The 25,397-nt window shown below is 31.9% G+C and overlaps 1 protein-coding gene across 2 annotated transcripts in view; it reads left to right on the top strand.

Annotated features, from left to right (window-relative positions):
* The window catches only part of LOC143071740 (sorting nexin-27-like), a 56,392-nt gene that overhangs the window by 8,214 nt on the left and 22,781 nt on the right, over nucleotides 1–25,397 (top strand). Inside the window, exons 3-6 of one of the 2 annotated variants that reach the window (XM_076246260.1) lie at nucleotides 2,257–2,405; nucleotides 7,071–7,263; nucleotides 21,486–21,556; nucleotides 22,913–22,936. In XM_076246260.1, the coding sequence (XP_076102375.1) occupies nucleotides 2,257–2,405; nucleotides 7,071–7,263; nucleotides 21,486–21,556; nucleotides 22,913–22,936 (437 nt within the window). The remainder of the gene's footprint in view (nucleotides 1–2,256; nucleotides 2,406–7,070; nucleotides 7,264–21,485; nucleotides 21,557–22,912; nucleotides 22,937–25,397) is intronic. The other variant, XM_076246261.1, reaches the window with a different exon arrangement.

Here is a 25,397-nt window from a genome sequence, read left to right as displayed (position 1 = left end):
TGTTTTGCTAATCACCTAAATATTATTTTAATTTTAGTTCTTGTGTCAACAGTTTTTATACGACCGCACACATTTTTTCAGTCATATATTGGTATCACTCTATCGTTGTCGTCCGAGTTGTCTGAAGACAGTTGGTTTCCTGACAATAACTTTAGTATAAGTAAATAGAAATCTATGAAATTTATTCACAAGGTTTATAACTTCAAAAGGGAGGTTGGGATTGATTTTAGGGGATATGATCCAAACAGTTTAGGAATAAGGGGTCCAAAAAAGGCCCAAATAAGCATTTTAATAGATTCCAGACAACAACTTGTGTTTAGAAAAGGATGGTTATTATAGGATTGACTTTGGGGGGTTATGACACAAAACCATTTAGGAATTGGGGACTAAAAGGGGGAAAAACAAGGGTTTCCTGGTTAATGGACAATTAAGACAAATTTAAAGCAGTGTAAAATTAAAAGAGGGACAAAAGATACCAGAGAGACAGTCAAACTCATAAATCGAAAATAAACTGACAACACCATGGCTAAAAATGAAAAAGACAAACAGACAAACAATAGTACACATAACACAACATAGAAAACTAAAGAATAAGCAACACAAACCCCACAAAAACTGGGGGTGATCTCAGGTGCTCTGGAAGGGTATTTAAAGCAGATCCTGCTCCACATGTGGCACCCGTCGTGTTGCTCATGTTATAACAAATCTGGTAAATAGTCTTATTCGATAGGTCACATTCATGAAAGGGAAGAGGATTGTAGTTATGACGTAAGGAACATATCCGATATCATCTGTGAAACAGTTATCCCATATAACAGTCAACCAACTCGTGATGGCGTCCGTAAAATTTGCAAAGGGATGATTTCAACTTCGCCATTTGGAACTCTTGATTTAATACCTTCCTTGTGAGCAGCAACCCTCTATCAAGAAAATCATGATAGGAAATACAAGCACAGGAATATTGTATCATTTGGGAGATATATACCCCGTATACAGGTGCTGCTGGTATGTTGCTACTTAGAACATGTAGAAAAGTTCACAATTGGAAAGCTGAAATCATCTCTTTTGTCGTAAAGTTTAGTTTTCAACCGACCCTCATTGTCAATTTCTAGATGTAAGTCAAGATATGAGGCCGACTTAACTGTATCTGTTGTATCCTTTATCTCTAGTTCGATTGGATAGATGAATTCAACACAGTCACCAAATTTTGAATTATTTAGTGAGAGAACATCATCTATATACATGATATAGCGGAAAGTAAAGTTAAAGGATATTGCTAACTTCTTATCTTTCTTCCTAAGAAGTTCCTGTATGAACTCAGCCTTATAATAATAAAGAAACAAGTCGGCAAGAAGAGGGGCACAATTGGTTCCCATTGGAATGCTGACAATCTGTTGAAACCCCCCCCCCCCCCCCGAATGTTACAAATATGTTGTCAATCAAGAAATCAAGCATCTTCATAATGTCAGATTCAGAGAATTTTTTTTTTTTGAATTAGAGTTTGTAAGGGAGGTAATCTAATCACATTTAAAGAACAATGTATTTAAGTGGGTAATTATGGTTGCAAACTCCATTAGAAATTTTAGTTAAGATTATGACCATATTTTGAGGGAAAGATTGTTTTGGGGGAAAGGGGGGGGGGTGGAGATAAGAAATTGAGGGAGGAGATAATTTTTTCTCATTTCAGAATTCAGATATTAAAAAGAAATTTTCTTTAAATGTTTTTGTTGTTTTTTTTGCAATAAAAGGTGAAAAGGAGGGGGGGACAAGGTCAATTTACAACAGCATACATGTAGTGTATTGCACTAAAGAAAAACATTGAATATAAATTTAAACCATATAACCAATTCTAAGTTCTTTGACTACAGTTATTCTTTGTCAGAAACCTATTATTTGTCAAATTACTATCCAAATTTAAACCTGTATCAAGTGCTAATATTGTGTCCATTTTTGCCCCAACTGCTCAGGGTTGATCCTCTGCTGTTGTATCCTCATGTGCTCAGAGACTCAATTTATTTCACACCTGGATTTATTGGAATTGCAGCATGAAAATTATTGATTGCTTGATTGTAACTTCAGTACACGTATTACCTTTCTTATTTTGGTACATTACTGCTCCGAGTCTGCTCATCATCAGATAAATGTATTTTTTATTTAGGTTTTTAATTTTCTAATGAAAGTTGGAATTCAGTGAGAATCTGTTGCTTTGCCAACTTTCTTCAATATTTGCACTCATTTATGTCCAATTCTTTCCAGTAATATCAGTACCAGATCAAGTTGCAGAAAGACTGGAACCCAGTGATGATTCTTCTGGTCCTTCATACATAGATTATTCTGAAAGACGCTCACTACCAATCTCAATACCAGATTATCAAACCATAGAGCATGCTGGAGACAAATTTGTGGTAAGTTTCATCTCATTTTTTTAAATAATTATTCAACAGTACTTTGCAAGTTTACAAACAGGTTTTTATACGACCGCAAAAATTTTAATTTTTCGTCGTATATTGCTTTTACGTTGGCGTCGTCGTCCTACGTCGTCTCCGTCGTCGTCCTACGTCGTCTCCGTCGTCGTCATCGTCATCCGAATACTTTTAGTTTTCGCACTCTAACTTTTGTAAAAGTGAATAGAAATCTATGAAATTCTAACACAAGGTTTATTACCACAAAAGGAAGGTTGGGATTGATTTTGGGAGTTTTGGTCCCAACATTTTAGGAATTAGGGGCCAAAAAGGGCCCAAATAAGCATTTTCTTGGTTTTCGCACTATAACTTTAGTTTAAGTAAATTGAAATCTATGAAATTTTGACACAAGGTTTATGACCACAAAATGAAGGTTGGGATTGATTTTGGGAGTTTTGGTTCCAACAGTTTAGGAATTAGGGGCCAAAAAAGGGCCCAAATAAGCATTATTCTTGGTTTTCGTACAATAACTTTAATAGTATAAATAAATAGAAATCAATGAAATTTAAACACAAGTTTTATGAACACAAAATGAAGGTTGGGATTGATTTTGGGAGTTTTGGTCCCAACAGTTTAGAAATTAGGGGCCAAAAAGGGGCCCAAATAAGCATTATTCTTGGTTTTCGCACCATAACTTTAGTATAAGTAAATAGAAATCTATGAAATTTAAACACAAGGTTTATGACCATAAAAGAAAGGTTGGGTTTCATTTTTGGAGGTTTGGTCCCACAAGTTTAGGAATAAGGGGCCCAAAGGGTCCAAAATTGAACTTTGTTTGATTTCATCAAAAATTGAATAATTGGAGTTCTTTGATATGCCGAATCTAACTGTGTAAAATGTATGTAGAATCTTAATTTTTGGTCCAGTTTTCAAATTGGTCTACATTAAGGTCCAAAGGGTCCAAAATTAAACTTAGTTTGATTTTAACAAAAATTGAATTCTTGGGCTTTTTTGATATGCTGAATCTAAACATATACATGTATACTTAGATTTTTGATTATGGGCCCAGTTTTCAAGTTGGTTCAAATCAGAATCCAAAATTATTATATTAAGTATTGTGCAATAGCAAGAAATTTTCAATTGCACAGTATTCAGCATTAGCAAGAAATCTTCAATTGCACAGTATTGTGCAATAGCAAGCAATTTTCAATTGCACAGTATTGCACAATAGCAAGAAATCTTCAATTGCACAGTATTGTGCAATAGCAAATATTTTCAATTGCACAGTATTGCACAATAGCAAGAAATATCTAATTGCACAATATTGTGCAATAGCAAGAAATTTTCAATTGATTGGAGTTATCTTTCTTTGTCCAGAATAGTAGTTGAATCAACTTAAATCATTGTTTTATACAATATACAATGTATATTCACTTTTACTACCAACTGATAAATTAAAACAATCTTTACCATTCAGTGATAACAAGCACTTTATTTTACATTTTAATATTTTATGATGTATTTAAATGAGTAGTTATTGTTGCAAACTCCATTAGGAATTTGAATTGAGATCAGTTTTGGAAAAAGGGAAAGGGGATGTGAAAAAAAATGGGGGGGGGGGGTTAAATTTTTCTCATTTCAGATTTCATAAATAAAAAGAAAATTTCTTCAAACATTTTTTTGAGAGGATTAATATTCAACAGCATAGTGAATTGCTCAAAGGCAAAAAAAATATTTTAAGTTCATTAGACCACATTCATTCTGTGTCAGAAACCTATGCTGTGTCAACTATTTAATCACAATCCAAATTTAGAGCTGAATCCAGCTTAAATGTTGTGTCCATACTTGCCCCAACTGTTCAGGGTTCAACCTCTGCGGTCGTATATAGCTGTGCCCTGCAGAGCATCTGGTTAGCATTAGATCAAAAGTTTTTTGTAAAATTTAGTTTTGTGGTTTTTGAGTTGATGCAACTTATTTGTCTGTGCATCTGTATATACGTATTCCCAAAAATTAGTTTAAGATCTCTCACTTTAAAATAAGATTAAAAATGAAAATGGGAATGTGTCAAAGAGATAACAACCCGACCAAAGAGCAGAAAACAGCCAAAGGCCTCCAGCACAACGAGAAAATGTAGCTCCCAAAGGCGTGCTTCATCTGGCTCCTAAATAAAAATGTTTTCTTGTTCAGTGATAATGGACATGATAATTAACTCTGAAACTTATAAACTAACTAAAATTAAAAATCATGCAAGACTAACAAAAGGAAGAGTGGTCTCTAAACAAGTTTGCCTCAACCAAATGTTATGAAGCTTAAGCTAATTTACAATGTTTAGTACCTTAACACACAATTTCAGATAATGGTCTCAGTTTCCAATTGTCATTAATAGTTGTCTCAGTTTCCGATTGTCAAATGTCATTTTTCCAATTTCACTAAATTATATTCTGATTTCTTCAAAAGAGTCTCAGTTTTAATTTCATTGATATTGGTCTCATTTTTAAGTGTCATGGCATATTCATTTGACCTTAATCATCATTTAAAACTTTCACAACTTTGATTAGTTACGATTTTTACCCTAATTGTGATCAATCGCTATAATATTATATATCCCTACAGCTCTCTTACACGATATAATGAGGGTTGCAACTTTTTTGTATCAACTGTTAATTCTCAGGTTTTCTGTTGCATTGTCAGTATTAATGGTGCAAAAGTACCTCAATCTCCTTAAATAATTTACCCATTTCTTTTTCCATTTGACAACTATGTGAAACACTTCTACAAAGATCAACAATTTAATCAAGTTTCTATCAAGAATCGGATTACATGATTTATCATGTAAATGTGCCTAGAATATTGAATTTGAATGATGATATTATTCAGGGAAAGAGATAAAATTATATCCATATTTAGTTACTTTGTTAGAATAAACTTGGTAAATTTGATTTCCAGTGTTTACATTGATCATTATGTATTACTGTTGATCATGTTAGCTATTTATAATGAAATTATTTATGTTTTTAAAAAAACTCTTTTTTTATGGTGCAATCAGGAATGTTTTATAAATGATATAGGATGACTTTTTATCAAATTATAACAGATATTATCAAGACCCCAGGCCAAGAGATAGTGTTGTTAATTTTTTGGAAATATTGGGTACCGAAATTCCTGTTACCTCATTAATATTGCTAATAAAAATTAACTGAGTAGGTATATGTTATTGTTCAACAACCATCAATTGCAACATGATCACAAACTCCTTGTCATAAAAAAATGAAATAAATAGCAAAGAAAACTTTTTGTTTGTTGTTGTTTAGCTTGTTTGTGATGCTTTCATTCTCTGATCATTTTAATGCATATCTAAAACAAATGGGTAGGTTTGCTACCAATATTGAAAGGACTCTTATTGCTTCAGACAACAAATATTGACAATCTGAAATCAAATCAGGTAGAAGGACTGAAGGCCCTCATATTTCATAGGTTTTGTTTAATTAAACAACCTACCATTCTTATAATGGATGACATAAGAAAAAGTTTCAAATATCCTGTTGGTTGTTGAAAATATAGCAATTTATTTGTTAAAAATGTAAATTGTCTGATAGAAAGTTTTCTGTAAATCATTAATATAGGGAACTACATGTTTATGTGTCACAATACTAAAGATACAAGATTTATCAGTCTTATTTCATCAGTCTGTCACATATTATCTTACATTTTACATAAAATACATTTCAGATCAAAACAAAACTGATGATCTATGTATCCCACTCCATTACATATACCATGTTTCTAATTTGCCTACGTTCCAAAGTCATGTGGACAGTTTGAAAATTAGATAAAAAGAATAGGAAAAATAAATTTAATGCTACTTCAACCGCCATGAATCCAAAATAGGTGTTTATAATAGACTAATGTCATTTACAAAGGTCGGTCAGTAAAAAACATTCAAATATAGTTGGAAACAGCAACCCAACAACAAGAAGAAAAAAAAATTAACTTTAAGGAGGCTCGCGGGTAAAGGATTTTCAGAAAAAAATTAAACATTAATTTTTCATTACAAATTTTATTGATTACCTTAAGTAGCTGTTACTTTATCATATGGTACAAAAATCATTCCAAAAACTCAATTTGTGTTGGCCCCAGCGGACTTTTAAAATGTAGATGTCATTGAAAAAGCTTCAAATTATCTCCCTTTGGTGCAAAAATGCCATTTTTTGGCATAAAACTTGAAATATCTTTTTTAACTCATCGGTGACCTATATTTTTTATTGTTGTTTTCGAATAAGCTGTACATAGACTAAATAATTGTAAAATTGTAGCGATTTCTGTAATTTAGTTCTTTTTTTATTTCGATATTGCCGCTATTTCTCCTATTAGTTCAACAGGAAAAAAGGACATTAATAAAAATGTATGCTCCTTTCGAAGGTAGATTGTGAGCGTAAATGAACGGTGACCCCATTTTTTTATTTCATTTTTCTATCAAGTATAAGATAAAGTTCATTTATAGAAAAATATAGAGAAATCCTATATTAAAAAAAAAATTTCATTTAGACCCGCGAGCCCCCTTAAGAGAATGTCTTATAGTGTATCATAGATGATTTTTGACTCTGCCATATTTCATTGATCATTATAAAATTGTTATAATTAACTGCTACCATTTGTGTTTTCTTTTAGGTGTTCAATATATACATGGCTGGCAGACATTTGTGTTCACGAAGATACAGAGAATTTGATTGTTTACATAATAAATTAAAAAGAGAATTTCCAGACTTTAATTTTCCTAAAATACCTGGGAAAAAGTTATTTCAGTTGTCAGAGCAACAGTTAGATGCTAGACGACGTGGATTGGAACAGTATTTAGAAAAAGGTAGGTTGTCAAATAGCTACCTTGCTTGATGTATTTTATAAAATTGAGAATGGAAATGGGGAATTTGTCAAAAAGACAACAACCCAACCAAAGAGAATAAAACAACTGAAAGCCATCAATGGGTCTTCAATACAGCCAGAAAATCAAGCACACAGAGGAATGCTTCAGCTGAGGGGGGATAGGAGGGGTCTTGATCCCGAAATCCCGGACTTGAAAAAACGAAATCCTGAGGTCCCGAATTTAAATAAAGCAAATCCCGACATCCCGAAATCCGAAAAAAAGGATTCCTGGATCCCGAAAGGATCAATCCCGAAATCCCGAGCTTAAAAACACCCGATTCCGGAGTCCCGATAAAGGTCCTATCCCCCCTCTTCAGCTGGCCCCAAACAAAAATGTGTACTTGTTTAGTGATAATGGACCTCATACTAAACTCCGAAATATGTAAATAACTTGAAATTAATGTATTGTTTTTATGAAGAATGATTCAGTATCATAACTTACAAGTTAAAAATTTAATTGACTAAGAATCCAGGTATCTGATCATATCATGCTTGGATGTAAAATTTTCCTGGGGGAATATTTATAACTGAAAGTCATATGTACTTAAACAGGTAAAGAAGATAGATTGCATAGCTATCCAATTACTGCATTAAACCGTAAAAGGATAAGAAAATGTACGTTATAATACTTTTCACAGCAGTTTAATTTATACTCTTCCTTATTGAAAAATATTGATCTTAGAGAACAATAACAAGTTTTCTGCATTAACCACATTTTGTTATCTTATTAGTATCATTATCAGTAGAAAATTGTATCATTATCAGTATAGAATATAATTACTAAGATCTCTGTAGGATTTATTAGTGATATAAGACTTCTTATACTAAATATAGTTAATAGGACATTGTTACAATATAATGTGGTGATAGCCTTGGTTTAGCTTATTAAATGGGTAGTGACAGTGGCGGATCCAGAGGGGGGGTTCCGGGGGTCCGCACCCCCCTTTATTTTGGCCGATCAATGCATTTGAATCGGGACATATGTTTGCACCCCCCCTGCACCCCCCCTTTGCCCTGGGCTAGCACCCCCCCTTTCGAAAATTCCTGCATCCGCCACTGAGTGATAAGGTTAATGTACATTTTAGAAAAAAGACACAGCATCTCAAAGACAAATCCCCAATCCTTATAGCTAAAGGATGCCTCTTAATTCTTCTAAAGAATGAAATACTACTGACAAATCCCCAATCCTTATAGCTAAAGGATGCCTCTTAATTCTTCTACAAAATGAAATACTACTGACAAATCCACAATCCTTATAGCTAAAGGATGCCTCTTAATTCTTCTACAAAATGAAATACTACTGACAAATCCCCAATCCTTATAGCTAAAGGATGCCTCTTAATTCTTCTACAAAATGAAATACTACTGACAAATCCCCAATCCTTATAGCTAAAGGATGCCTCTTAATTCTTCTACAAAATGAAATACTACTGACAAATCCCCAATCCTTATAACTAAAGGATGCCTCTTAATTCTTCTACAAAATGAAATACTACTGACAAATCCCCAATCCTTATAGCTAAAGGATGCCTCATAATTCTTCTACAAAATGAAATACTACTCGGCCTAGCCACAATCAGATGTGCATTTTGTGTTTCACATGAAGTCAAAAATGGGTATCACCTCAGGGAAAAACTCTTTTGATATTTTGGTTCAAAAATGGTTTAAATTATGAAAAATTGCCAGCGTTAGGCTAACACTGGAAGCATTTATATAATTACATGCAGTTTTTGAAAGAAATATTTAATATTTTTATTAAATAAATGGTATTTAAAAACTGTATAATTTTCTTTAATGGTTGCCTTCAAGACATGGTCACTCGTGACAGATTTTTGGTCAATGACAAAGACAACAAAATATGTTTAGAACTATTGAATATCAAACATTTTAATTGAAAAAAAAAATAACAAGAACATGTTTGACTCACAGTTATTTCAAACAACAGTAGCTTTCTTTGATCATTAATCTTATCTGATAAAACTGTATCTAAAATTATTTATAAATAACAAAACTTCCAAAAGAACCCTTTCTTTTGGTGTATAGAACATTAAAATAACTTAATGCATATTCTTACAATAAACAATCAAACTTAGCAATACAATTTATATGTTTTGTCTACGGACAAGACAAATGTATTCATATTTAATTAAATGCATTATTAAAACCTAATTTTGATATAGCTGAGCCTGAAAGTGTTATCTTGAAAAAAAAACAACATTTTATCAGGTTTATCTATCAAATGATGCTTAACTTCGAGGAAAATGGAAACAAATACATTTTGATAATGTCTACCGACAAGACATTTTATTGATATTCAATTAAATGCTTTCAAAGATGATTGTTAAAGTTAAGATTAAAAGTTACTAATTAAGTTTTAAGCGGTGTTTTTTAATTTTGGAAAATATAAAAATGTACCCATAATTCTTTACATATCTCAATAATTTATTGATTAAGCCAAAATGAAGACACATTCTTTTAACTGAAATCCATATATTTGACTGTTTAAAACAATCAAACTATCATTAAAACTCAATTTTGACATAGTTGAATGTGTTCTCTTGAAAAAATAACATACATTTTACCTATCAAATTAGGCTGAACTCAAGGAAATTGGATACAAATATATTGTGGTAATGTCTACGGACAAGACAATTTCAGTTAAAAAAAAATCTGTTAGAATTAATTGTGACTATATTTATGTCGAAAATACTGAGTTTTAATTTGAATAGATAACTTTCATCACCTATAAATAAGATTTAAGTTCCATAGCAGACAAATAATGGAATTTAATACTTGTTATGTACAAGTGTCTTGTCCGTAGACACTTCCTCATATGCTGTTAATACTGAAATGCAAAAGAGAAAGTTAGAGAGAGAGAAATATTTTGTCTTCATTTGATTTAGTTAATCTTTTAAGGTATGCAGCAACTGGAATAAACAATATTGAAGTAAAATAAGGTATGCTTTTTATGACTGATAATCTGACACTTTTTAAAATCCACTCCTGTAAAGTAATTTTACAAAAATTGAGAACACTTAAATTACCATTTATTTATTAAAAATAAGATATTTCTAAGTTTAAACAACACACAGGACTAATTAAGACCCATAAAGCCAAGCAATATTGATAAAAAGACATGTCTACGGACAAGACATGTGTCTACGGACAAGACATTCTGACATATTTTTGAATTTTTTCCTCTATTAATAGATGGTAGAAAAAAATGTTAGTAGTGTTTACATATCTACAAAAGAACAGGAACTTAGCAATGCAACATTATTGTAATTATGCTTCCAGTTTACTAGGGAATGCATGTCTACGGACAAGACATTTTTTCACTTTATTTGTATATCCAACTTTGATGGCATATATCTCCAGCTAGGGTACTGCAATTTTGATAAATGAGGTAGTTTTTGATAATGTATATACTAGAAGAGAAAACAAAACACATAATAGCATAAATTTGATTTATTTTTCTCTTTTATCACTACACTGAGCAAGCTAAAAACAAAAGTACAAAATTTCATAACAAGCGCATAGTATTCAACTTTTTATCATAACTTTGTAACCACTGAAGATTTTTTGTTGCAACAAACAGTAAAAGAAAGATGAATAAATTGTCTATAGCAATGAAACAATAATGTAGTTCAGATTAAGTTCACTTATTAACTATCAATTGATAAAAACAGCGAAATTTTAAATGAAACAACATAACGTGAAATTTTGCCCATTTTCAGCGTGTATTTTAGTGTTTTTTTTCAAAACGGTAACACCTATACATGATATTTGATATTCATTGTGAAGCCCTACATTCTCTTCTTCAGTTCAAAGATGTATTACTTATGTAAAATTTATCTTCTTGTCTTTACAAGCCTATAACATAGACCCAATATGAAATGCACATCTGATCTTGGCTAGGCCGTACTGACAAATCCCCAATCCTTATAGCTAAAGGATGCCTCTTAAGTCTTCTACAAAATTAAGTACTACCTAATAAAGATGATGGTAAATAACAAAAATTAATTGGATGGTACAACAGACCACACAAATGACCAACACCTGACTCCTAACAAAAACAAACAACAATGACCAACACTTGGTCCAGATAGCGTCGTCTTGATACAGGCACAAAATGTATTTGGGTTAAAGGACTGTATATAATAATAATAAAAAATTAATAAATGAGCCTCAACCTTCTAGATGTAAAGCAATATTGAATACAAGACTTAGCTGGGTCTGTTTTTTTTTCAAAACAGAAACCAGTTTTTGAAGTTTACCAAATATAAAATCCACTATATTTATTGATTTTTTAACAGCATATGTCCACTTGATAAATAATTTCAACAAGAACACCCTGGTTAAGAGTTTGCACTTTAAACTCTTCACTGAGTGTAAGGTTAAACAGTAAAGCAATTTAGTTTAACTGTTTTGAATAACGATAATGTGTGGTTGTCAATAAGGTTGCAACCCCTTATATTAAAGGCCAACATGATGGAGCACTAAGGAATTCATTGGTCACTAATCTCATGTTTGATAATTGCCACCTTTAACTTATTATATGCGACATAATGCCATCATCCAATAATCTCTTCTGTTGTTCAAATTTGTCTCTTACATTTCTTTTAAAAACTTGGCCATAGTTCAAAGGTATAATCAAATCAGCTGTAGTTTGGAAATCAACTATTTTGGTTTGCAAAATTTTTGAAAAAGGGCTTTAAGGTGGTACCTAACACTACAGGGAGACAACTCTGTAAAACCAGCAGAACGTTTTAATGACATATTGTTCTCAAAGGAATATTAAGCTTCTCAATGATCAAAACAAGATTTTGTCAAACTGCTATATAACCAGTGTATTTTTTCTGATTAAACGGTTGGTTCAAATTTTTTGAAATTTTTATATTTTTGTCAAAGGTTCAAAGTAAATACTTTATCAAAATTTTAAGAAAATTAAACGAGCCAAATTAATTTTAGTAAAGGTGTTATGTACCACCTTAAAACACCCATTCAAGACCATTAAACACTCTCTTACTAAGTAACTAGAGGTTTTACTTTAGTCAATCTTATTGTATGCAGAATGACTATATCAAGGCCTTATTATTTTTTTCTGATATATATAGCGTTACTTTTATACGACTGCAAAATTTTTGAGGTCATATATTGGTATCATGTCGTCAGTGTGTCATCAGCTTCGTCTGAAGATGAATGGTTTCCAGATAATAACTTTAGTATAAGTAAATAGAAATGAATAAAATTTTAACACAATGTTTATAACCACAAATGGAAGCTTGGGATTGATTTTGGGGGTTATGGTCCCTAAGGTTTTGAAATAAGGGGCCCAAAGGGGCCCAAAACAAGCATTTATCTAGTTTCAGGACAATAAGTTTTGTATAAGTATTTCAATTGCTCTGTACCACAATGTTTGATATTATAAGTAGAAGGTTGGGATTTATTTTAAGGGTTATGGGGCAAACAGTCAAGGAATAAAGGGCCAAAAGGGTTACAATTTGTCTCATTTCAGATTTTAGAAATTAAAAAGAAAATTTCTTCAAATATTTGTTTTCAGGAGATTAATATTCAACAGCATAGTATATTGCTCAAAAGCCAAAAAAAAATTGTTAAGTTTATTAGACCACATTCATTCTGTGTTAGAAACCTATGCTGTGTCCACTATTTAATCACAATCCAAATTCAGAGCTATATATCAAGCTTGAATGTAGTGTCCATACTTGCCCCAACTGTTCAGGGTTTGACCTCTACGGTTGTATAAAGCTGTGCCCTGCTGAGCATCTGGTTGCTCATTGTTGAAGGCCATACAGTGACCTATAGTTGTTAATTTCTGTGTCATTTTGTCTCTTGTGGAGAGTTGTCTCATTGGCAATCATACCATATCTTCTTTTATATATATATTATGTTTTTCTTATGGTGTCAATTTATAAGATATTTGTATAATGTCATCTTTTTTTAAGATGGTTCAGTTCAAGTTAATGTTTTGTCTGATTGAGGGATTTTTGCATTAATTGTAGCTTATGGTAATTGACCATTATTTAGTTTTTCTTACATTTTCCTGTAATGCCAATAAAGGTCAATTGATTAGAAAGTAATTATATATTTCATATCCTTAAAACTTACAGATTAAGGTTGAGTAACTTGAGTTATGTTCTGGGTGATTAAATTTTGTGAACGTTGTGGTCCTAAGACAGAATATTGCTTTATCAGTTTTTTGCACTTTATATTGTAATATAAGAATCAATTGATTATATATATTAAGGATACTGAGTTATGGTGTCATTGAAATTTAAAACTACATAAGTACCACCACTTTACCAATTTGAATTGATCCCTCATAGTCAACTGCTTCTCCCCACATTGTCCAATATCAGAGTAAACGGACCCAGCATCTCTTGGTATCAAGGGGCCTCAGTGGCCTAGTTGTCTGAAATCACTAGCCAGTCAACACTGAGGTTGTGAGTTTGAATCCTGCTCGTTTGACTCCAATCTTAATTGTCAGTTTTCCTATCAAAGATTGGTGGTTTTCTTTTGGCACTCCGGCTTCCTCCACCAATAAAAACTGGCCACACGAAATAGCTAAAAAAGCAGTGCTTTAAAGTGGCATTTAAACATGAAAAAATCAAAACCTTTGTGATAAACACAAGATCCAAGTTCTGGTGATGTACATGTTGTGCTGGGAGTTTTTCTTTATTTATAACTGCTGTGAATTGTTTCACAGTGTATTCAACTGCCGTATACAATAGATATAATAAATGTCCAATAAATTCAGCCTTAATACTATTAGTGTCCACATTTTTTTCTTTATATTAAATTTTCTATTTCTGTTTGTCATAATTATATCCCCGACCTCAGACACATAATGAATTTATAAACTAAATAATAGTAGAAGAATTAGATCATATATTTATATTTCTTCATGAAATATTGATAACTAATATATCAGATGTCGGAGCTATGCTTTTCTTAACACAGTCAATAGGTTTTACTGTAATCAAGAATTGCTTTGGAATGGTCCAAAAGAGTGCATTTTAAACTAGAGGATGATTTGTCTCATTTTTGTTAAGCCATTCAATGTTGGTTGTTAGATAGACCATTAAAATGATTGTATATTGTCAGGAGATTTCTTTTATTTAATTTGGCTGAATGATCTGCGAACTAAAATTTTCACCAAATAATACTCTGAATGCTTAATATTTTTCTCAAGAGCTTCATATAACACTACTTAATTTTCACATTAATGAAATTGTCTGACCAAAAATATTTCTGAAACCCGTTTTTGGAGATGTATCTTTTAATCCATATATACTAATAGAAAAAAAAATGTATACAAAAAATTGAAATGATTTTATATTGTTTAATGTCAAGATAACCTGATCAAATCTAAGAACAATGATCTGATAATCTTGAAATGTACTTATAAAGAGATATACACCCTAACCTGAAGAACATATATAAACTGCTTCAGTAGAATTTCTAAAATAAATTAAATGATTGTACATAACTTCTAACAAAACTATTACTACGGGTTTTATATTTTTTCCACAAAATCCTGAACAGAAATTTGGTGAACTGTGAACTTTTTACAAAAATCTTACTTTTTCAAAAAACTTTTTAGGTTACATTGAAATGCTTATGACTTATAAGGCTTATTTCTTGTAAGGTTTTGTTTTCTAAAGAGATCATGTCATTACTCAATACTTCTGGAGCAGTTTATATTGTTGAGACCAACCTAATTATTATTAATTACTGTGAAATTTGTTTTATTGTAAAGAAGATATCAAAGGGAATACCTTTGTAAACATGCAGTAATTATATAATTCAATAATATACCATGTTAAGTAGTTTTACTTTTGTATCAAGTAAGAATTCTCCATAGATTTTCTGTCTTTTAACATTGTAAACATTGTAACATAAGTCTTGTATGATTTGCCTTTGACAGTAATTATTGAGTCTTAGACTATAAAGCCGACAGAAGAGAAAGTAGCTTCATTAATGTAGTAAAATATCATATAACTAATTGACTTCCTGCATGCTATGCCTATTTATAACCAGAATTGACAGAACTTCTCTAGTAATGGTCACAATAAAACAAGCATTATTTCTAAAGCATTGTTGTAAGAATCTTTCGCTGAGAATATATAATACACAATTCTTAATTTTGTACTTTTTTTATTTTAATAATGTAAAACTTTTTTTAAATTCACCTTGGAGTTCTGTTTATATAAAATTTGTTATAACTATTTTTTTACAAATTGATCTTTACCTATGAAATGGTTTATTTGACATTTTAAATTTTTAAATATTGTTTTTGAATAAATTATGTACATGTACAAACAAATGTCTGTAAGTAAAATTGTCCAGGACTGATTTTGAGTTTGATTAAAAATGAGTAGTTGCACTTAGGGCTCTTTTTTGTCCCCAATATTAAGTCCATTATTTAACAGTAACAATGTTTCAAGTTGATGCATAAACATTTATAATGAGTTTAAACATTTTGTTTATGAAAAATTGTAATTTTTTACTGCAAATCCTCAATACAATTTGAAAATATCGATTTTATCCCTGCCTCTCTAGAGGTCACACTGATAGCTTCACAATGTGTGAGGGAATTATGCCCTGCCTCAACTATACTACGGTCCAAGGATGTCCATCTTTGTTTCTGACAGATATGCTCATGATTTTATTGAATTAGACCTTGATCAGCTGAGATGACAAACACTTACCACAACTCATTTTACATGAACTTAGTTTATAATATGACCCCAATAACGAGTGTTGTTATATATTTATTAAAATATTCATGTTGATTATCATAGCGAATTAAATCCAATCTTGTTTTACTTTTGTCTTTGGGGGCCTTTTATAGCTGACTGTGGTATGGGCTAATTTAGTTCAATCTTAGAGAAAAACACAGAAAGTGTCAGTCATCATGATATTGTGTATATATGTAAGAGATATACCGTTATAACATCCATACTGTTAATGTACAGAGATGTAATCATAGCTCTAATATTAATCCAATCTTTTCTAAGAATAGTAATTATTGTAAGAAGATTTTCAGTGATAAATGAAATATCCTAATAAAAAGGCGATTTTAATGTTTCTGTTAACAACAATTTTTACATGATAGTGAATTAATTATTTGCTAGACCAAATTTCTTTCTACAACTAACACTTTTTTAGCTCACCTGGCCCATAGGGCCAAGTGAGCTTTTCTCATCACTTGTCGTCCTTTGTCTGTTGTCGTCATTGTCCGTCGTCCGGGGTAAAATGTAGATTTTGGCTTATAACTCTGAAACCAAAGCATATAGGGCAAATCTGACACATGGGTTAAATTGTTTATAAGGTCAAGATCTGTCTGCCCTGAAATTTTCAGATCAATTGGACAACTGGTTGTTGGGTTGCTGCCCCTGAATTGGTAATTTTCAAGGAAATTTTGTCGTTTTTGGTTACTATCTTGAATATTATTATAGATAGAGATAAACTGTAAACAGCAATAATGTGCAGCAAAATAAAATCTGCAAATAATTCAACATGACCAAAATGGTCAGTTGACCCCTTAATGAGTTATTGCCCTTCATAGTCAATTTTTAGCAATTTTCATAAATTTGGTAAATTTTAACAAAATATTTTCCTCTGTAACTAAAGGGCAAAGTTAAATAGATAGATATAATTGTAAGCAGCAAGATTGTTCAGTCAAGTAAGTTCTACAAACACATCACCATCACCAAAACATAATTTTGTCATAATCCATCTGTGTCCTTTGTTTAGTATGCACATAGACCAAGGTGAGCGACACAGGCTCTTAAGAGCCTCTAGTTACATTTTTCACTGTCCAAGCTTTTAAGACATACAGAAATAAACTTCAAAACTGCATCTTTTTCACATTTGAACATTGATTGTGCAATTCTGAGACATTTTGATGAATTGTATGGAACGAGTTTGCTACATTATCAGAGATAACACTGAATTCACAATATCTTCTTCATTTCTAAAGAACAAGGAAGAGTTATGTTTTTTCCTAAAGACATGTTTAAACATTTTTCCTTAAATATCCTATACCATGAGATATAATTAATTGTTTGTAATAAATGGTTTGATTCACAACAGTGGTTTGAACAGATCAATTGTATCTAGACAGTATTACCATTTATCAACTGCCAAGATGATACGGAACATTACTATGATCGTCAGACTCTTAATCAAGAATCACAATAAAATGTCTATAACCTAGTAATGAAAGTTAATTTGGAGACAATGTAAATAACTTTACATCTTTGAGACATATTAAATTTGTTGTATGTTACTGAATCACTAGTCACATGATAGGATCTATACTCAACATTACCAGGGAAACAAGAGTCACATGGTAGGATGCGTACTGAATGTTAACAATGAGGCAGGAGTCACATGATAGATCTATACTTAACTGTTACCAAGGAAGCAGGAGTCACATGATAGGATGTGTACTAAATGTTAACAAGGAACAAGAGTCACATGATATATCTATACTGAATGTTAACAAGGAACAAGAGTCACATGATATATCTATACTGAATGTTAACAAGGAAGCAGGAGTCACATGATAGGAGGTGTACTAAATGATAACAATAAGGCAGGAGTCACATGAAAGGATGTGTTCTAAATGATAACAAGAACACAGGATTCACATGATAGGATGTTTACAAAATGTTAACAAGGAAACAGGAGTCACATGGTAGGATGTGTACAAAATGTTAACAGGAACACAGTAGTCACATGATAGACTGTGTTCTAAATGATTACATGGAAGTAAGAGTTACATGATGGGATTACTAAATGTTAAGAATGAGGCAAGAGTCACATGCTAGGATGTGTGCTGAATGTTAACATGGAAGCAGGAGTGACATGATATGAATTTACTGAATATTAACTAGATAGCAGGAGTCACATGATAGAATGTGTTCTAAATGTTAACAATGGGGCAGTAGCCCCATAGTAGGATGTGTACTAAATGTTAACAGTGAGGCAGGAATCACATGATAGAATGTGTGCTGAATGTTAACATTGAGGCAGGAGTCCCATTATAGGATGTGTACTGAATGTTAACAGTGAGGCAGGAGTCACATTATAGAAATTGTACTGAATATTAACAAGGAAGTAGGAGTCACATTATAGGATGTGTACCGGTACTGTGAACAAGGAAGCATGAGTCACATGATAGGATGTGTTCTGCATGTTAAAGTCGAGCAGGAGTCGCACGATAGAGTGTGTACTGAATGTTAAACAGGAAACATGAATCACATGATAGGATGTGTACTGAATGTTAACATGTTAGTAGGGGTCACATGATAGAAAAGGTACTGAATGTTCACAGAAAAGGAACAGTCACATGGAAGGACTCCAATATGACTATGATTGGACCCCATGACCTGCATGGAAGGAACAGTCTCATGATACAACCTGTTACATTAACGACCTACAACCTTGCAACCTGGCCTTTCATTTTTAAGGACTTGCAAATTTTAAATATGCCCCTGCTGTAGGAAGGGGGCTTTAAGTTTTACCCTTGTCCGTCTGTACATTAGTATATGCCCCTGCTGTAGGAAGGGGGCTTTTAGTTTTACCCTTTTCCGTCTGTACATTAGTATATACCTCCCAAAGTTGGTTTCCATTCTCTAACTTTAGTTTGCATCAACCAAATGTTATTAAACTTATACACAATGCTTATGGGCACAAAATGCAGATCAAGTTAGAATTTCGGTAGTGTCACTTTAACCATTCTAAATTGATACCCCTTTATAAATGAAAAAATTGCTGAATTTTTATTTTAGGTTCTCTAACTTTTGTTTTCCTCTACCAAATGTTATGAAATTTTTACACAATGCTTATAACTACTAAACACACATCAACTACACATTTTTGATGTGTCAACTATTACCGTTCATCAGTTATATCCTTTTATAACTTTATATGATTTGCAAGTAGGGGCAACATCTGTATCCCATGGACACATTTCCCATTTATTTTTTTTATAATTTGTTATGTGGATTGATGTTGCTTTCAAATATGCTTTTAAAGTGACCTAGTGACGCGAGGAAATTTTAAATGTGTCCTTGACACTTAAGATGTACTCTAATAGAGCCCCACTTATCTTCCCATTACTAATCTCTATTACTCTGCTATACAGAGCATAAGTCACTTGACCCCAGTGTTATGACATTGATGATATTAATTTATCACGGAACACATCTGTTGACAATTCCTTAAGGATGTAACGATTGTGACAAAGGCATAATGTGATAGACTGTAAGACATATAAAATAACTTCTATTCCTTGTAGAAATAAGTTTAATGCTTCTTTTCTAATCATTTCAGCTATGTTTTTCAAATGTTAAATGCTCTGTAATATTTTATTGTTTTCATTCCTTTAGTGTAACATACTTTGAAAGGTATTTGATTTCACTCACTGTTTTTGATTAAACACCCAATCTTTTTTTGGTACAAATAGGTTATTTCTAAAAAAAAAAAAAACGAATCCACTCATTGGTACGTTGCATTTAAAGTATGATTAAATGAATAGAAGAAAGATTCTGACCATATTTATAGTGTGTCACTTTCACTTGACCAATTCATATTTTCAACCTCAGCTTTTGGCATCAGACATTTTCACTAATGGAGTAACATTTTGCTGAAATACCTTGACTGCCTTTTTAAGAAATTGTGATTTGATATAAGTTATTATTTATTATTAGCTCACTACTTAGTTAGACTAATGAGTGCATGTTTTGTGAGAAAAAGAAATCGTTTTATTCTTGATTTTTTTTTATCATAGTTATTATAGTAAGGATATTTTATACTGTATATGCAGAAATTCTTGCAATAATAAGAATTAACATTCTCATATCTGAAATACATACTGTGGATTCCTTATTTTGCGTTGGATTCCAATTTTTTTGTGAAAACAGATGAACCAAGTATTCAAATGTTCAATGAATACTAGCCTTTGTATGCAGTGATGGGCAAAACCGGGAATCTTATATCCATGAAAACGCAAGTTAAATTCATAATAGTTATATTTATTTTTTCGTTCATTTTTGTTGTACATTAATTAGGCCCAGGTTTTCTCATTTTAATTGTTTTACATTTGTCATTTCGGGATCTTTTATAGCTGACTATGCAGTATGGGCTTTGCTCATTATTGAAGGCTGTACAGTGACCTATAAGTGTTACTTTCTGTGTCATTTGTTCTCATGTGAAGAGTTGTCTCATTAGCAATCATACCACATCTTCTTTTTCATAAAGTTGGTTAAAGGTTGGAATCAGCAATATTACTTGTTAGTTCAGGTTTGAGATTTTGTGTGCTTTAGATGTCTTTTAGTGTTGCTAGTATGCTGTTTCATTGATGTATTCGCAACAGCTTTTAATACTTATATTGTGTTAAAGTTATCTGTTATTTCAGTTTGTCCAGCTGGTCCGAGACCACCATTGTCGTCCCTTGATTTTCGTTGTTCACAAATATAGTCCCTAGTGTTGACAGTGGGTTACTTGCCATTAATTTTTATACCCCTTCCAAATTTATTTCTCCATGTTTAATGCCTCAAATTGCAAGTAGGGGGTGAAATTACACTGTAAAAAATTTGGGTCCAGAATTTTAATGGAAAAAAGTGATTTGGTCCAGCTGAAAAAGGTTTAAAATTAGCACTTTGGAAGCTGTCAAAAGATTTCAAGACGCCCTAAACATAAAATTATCCATATTTTGAGTTAGAGGCGATGACGTTTTCTATAATTTTGATATAATTTGTCCCAAGAGTAGTACAACACACTGTAAAAGTTTCTTTGAGAAAGCGCAAGTGGGATTTTTTTTATTTTCATTTATGTTCTAAAAGAAATGCACTACGAAATAATTGTGGTCTCGGACCAGCTGACTAAAAAGTAGTCCAATGAAGAGTGAAAAAAATGAAGAAATTTGGATTAACAGCAATACATTTCTCTTAAATTCTTTCAGTTTTAACTATGAAGATGTAAAAAATATGTTCCGGTAATATATATATATATATATGGAATTAGCAATGATTAGTTGATATTTCTGTTGTAGTTGATGCTTTATTAGTGTTTAGAAAAAAAATATGTTATATTGGAATTTTAACAATAATTTGTTGATTTTTTTTTCAGTATGTGCTGTAAGAGTGCTAGGAGAAAGTGATATTATGCAGGAATTTTTAGCATCTCCAGAAGTTGACTCTGTAAGTTGTTTTGGTACATTGTACTATTGGACAATATTAAAATTTATGAAAAAAGGTTTTGTACATTACATAGTACCTTTTAACCTTGGAAAGGTTCATCCTAGTACAAATGTAGTAGTTTTAAATAATTTAAAAAAAAAGACAATTAAAGGCATTTTTTAGCAAAGATATAAGATTTGAAGGTAATATTCTGCACATGATTGGGAAAGCATATTTAATTTTCAGCCATACTAAATAATTTTTTGTTTTTTGAATTTTCAAAATATGGTTTTAGGTTGAAATATCACTAATTATTATTACAAAAATGCAGGAAACTTACCCTGGTCTACTATTGAGAACTAAGGTTAAGATATATTTACTACATTTACACTCTGTCTATATCTATATTTAGATAAAAATTGCTTTTCTGGTATTTGAGAAAAAAAAAATAATAAAGACACCAAAGGGGAAATCAAAATTTATTAGTCAAAGGATATGAGAATATGAAAGAAAATTAATGAAAAGTGCCCTAAGAATGTTTGATACATGTACAAATTATTAACATTGCTAATGCTGGCGTCACACCTTGGTGCAAACACCGGCGTGCACCAAACATACAGAGAAAATTGACAAAGTCAGTATACGTTAGTTGAACGCCAGAGGAACGCTTAGCAATCGTTAAACACCGGTTCATAAGTTTGAAGTATGTCGAAGTACAAAGATATACGCTTGGTGAACGCTACAACTCAATGCATAAAAATTTTCGCCCAACTACACGCACGTTATACATACACTACAAGCACGTTTAACACGCTACAGATAAGTTTGAGATATGTTTTGGGCAAGTTATATACGCTCGAGATCGTCCTACTTTAACTAAAACGTATGCAGGTGTTTTTGTAACAAACACCCCATAATAGAACGTCCAAGATACGACCGAGACGCGTCTCAAATACGTTCAAGAAAGTTTTTTCCTTTGTAGCGTGCATTCCATCTACGTTAGACAAACGCCAGGCATATGCAACCATACGTTTCTTGAACACCCGAATAACGCTTAGGTACTCTTCTTGTACGCCCAATACACTCTTAAAGCTCGTTGTGCACACGTTACAGATATGATTGACAGGTGGAATGCATCCAAAATTACTAGCGTATTGGCAGCGTACATAATTTTTTAACACGCCCGGCGTATGTCGGGACTATACACTGATGTGTGACGCCGGTATTAATGTTTGTATAAGAAAACCAGCAATGCCTTAGACATTACAGCGAAATGTTAAAGAGAAGATTTATTACTGTCCTTTCACAATGTAGGAGATAAATATTAATATTTCCTGGAAATCCTTGAACATTGATGTATATACATATTGTTTTTAGAATCTTTCTGTAGACCAAGAAGAAGTATGTATATATATACAACCCTGGCTCCTTTATAGTATAAACTGCTTCATTCCTACAAATAAAATCTGCAGTTTTCTCCTTGTCAAAGTTGTCTCTACAAATTATAAACATAGTATTTTTAGATATTTGAGCACTTAATTAGCTAAATGCAAAAAAAAAAGGGAAAAATGTGCAATAACTTTAAAAATAGTTTTCATTTTACATGGTACCATCATGGTAAATTCTCATTTTTGTCTCGCCTTGATGGAGTCAAAAAGGGAGACATATGTATGCTGTTTCCGCTGGCAGTGGCAGCAACAATGTTTTAGTTTTTGATAAGGTCTAGGTTATTGTGAACCTTTGATATGCAGTTGTATTAGAATTAGCACATCTCATTACCATGGAGATTATTTGGCCCCGCACCCTTAGTCCTGATCAATTGACTTTGAAACTTTGCTTAGTTTACATGTATTAGTTTGTGATTAGGTCTAGTTTATGCAGAACCACTAATGATGGGTCAATGATATTTGGTATGAAGTTGTATAAACATTGGCATATCTCATTCACATGGAAATTATTTGGTCCAAACCCCTCTGTCATGGTCTTTTGACTTTGAAACTTTTGCTTAGTTTACATGCAATAGTTTGTGATTAGGTCAGTTTATGGGGAACCTTTAGTGGTAGGTCAGTGATACTTGGTATGCAGTTGAATAAGCATTGGCATATCTCATTTCCATGGAGTTTATTTGATCCTACCCCTCAGTCAAACTTTTGCTTAGTTTACATGTAGTTTACAATTAGTGTGTGATTAGGTCAGTTTAAGATGAACATTTCCATTATATTATATAACCCCACACCCTCCTTATAGTTCATTGACTTTGAAATTTTTACATAGTTTACAATTAATGTTTGTGTTTAGGTTTGTTTAAAGGGAACGACTTATGATAAGTTAATGATATTTGGTATACAGTTGTATTAGTATTGGCACACCTCATTTCCATGGAGATTGTTTAGCCCATTACCTTCAGTCATGGTTCATTGACTTTCGAATATAGGCATAACTTCCATAATAAAGTATTGCTATTTTAAATTCATTGTTTGCATTTTCAAATAAACAAATAGGCTAGACATATCTCTGTGTTAACATTTTATGTATTTTATGTGTAACTTAGTTAACACATTGTACAATCAGTCGTTACATGGTAGCAGCATGAACTTGTCACATTTTTTGTTTTATGTGTTACTTAGTTAACACACTGTAGAATCAGTCACATATTTTATAGATTTGGCACTTGTACTACTTTAGGATTTTCTTATAATCAAGTTATAAGTCCTTGAGATTTAGATACCTGGTATTTATTTTCCAAGCATGCTCATAAAAAAAGAGTAAAACCAGACAAGTGATAAGCTACACACATTATTTCTGAATACTATCATTTTGCATGTTTAGGACAATCACCCTCTCAAATCCTCCACTGTCTACATGCCTTCACATTATATCTAGGTACAAAATATCACCAACCTTATGTTATTTTCAAAAACCTAACCAATACCTAATTACATTACCCTATAAGCCTGCTATGCAAATTAAACCAACCTTCTCGTGACCTTTTATAGACGTGGATTATGTTCTGAATGAAGTTGTTATATTTATTATGCCCCAGCCGCTGCTGAGGGGGCATTATGTTTTACCCATGTCCGTCTGTATGTATGTCTGTCCTTCCGTATGCTCAAAGTTGTTTACCATTCTCTAACTTGAAATTGCCTGAACCAAGTGCTATGAAACTTATACACAATGCTTATTATCACAAAAAAATACAGATCAAGTCTGATTTTTGTGGAATTCATTTAAGTTGTTTTAGAGTTATGCCCCTTTACAAAGGATTTTTTTCATTTCCGTTTTCTTATTTAAGTTTACCTCTATCAAATGTTATGAAACTCATACACAATTATTATTATCACTTAACTCCAGATCAAGTACAAATTTGAATGGTGTCACTATTATGGTTTTTCAGTTATGTCCCTTTAAAATTTTATTTGATAGACAAGGGTGTACATCATCTGTGTTCCATGGATGCATTCCACATTTATTTTTTAATATTTTATAACTACTGTTGATTCTTTGAAACTTCAGCTCCTGTATATGGGACACTCTATACTCTCTGTTGCCTATTTGGTATAGTGCTTTAGAGAATTTTATGATTTAGCCTTTATAAATTCAGTATTCATCTATTTATATTGCTTTGTGGATCTGTTATATGCAGAATACGAATTAATGTTCTTTTTAACCATATATATCTTTTTGAATTTAATTTTGAACTACATATATATAATTCTTAACTATATATTTACAATTCTTAAAAGGAAACTTGTAACTATGACAATGACCTTGTCAGATAAAACTGACAGTCTGCACCAAAATCTTTTCCAACTACTAAATAGAAGACCCATATTCCTACACTTTTCTTATGTTACTAGACATA

This window comes from Mytilus galloprovincialis, chromosome 4 (genome assembly GCF_965363235.1).
Source record: "Mytilus galloprovincialis chromosome 4, xbMytGall1.hap1.1, whole genome shotgun sequence".
In the NCBI taxonomy this organism is placed as follows: domain Eukaryota; kingdom Metazoa; phylum Mollusca; class Bivalvia; order Mytilida; family Mytilidae; genus Mytilus; species Mytilus galloprovincialis.
This window is presented reverse-complemented; position numbering and strand designations above follow the sequence as displayed.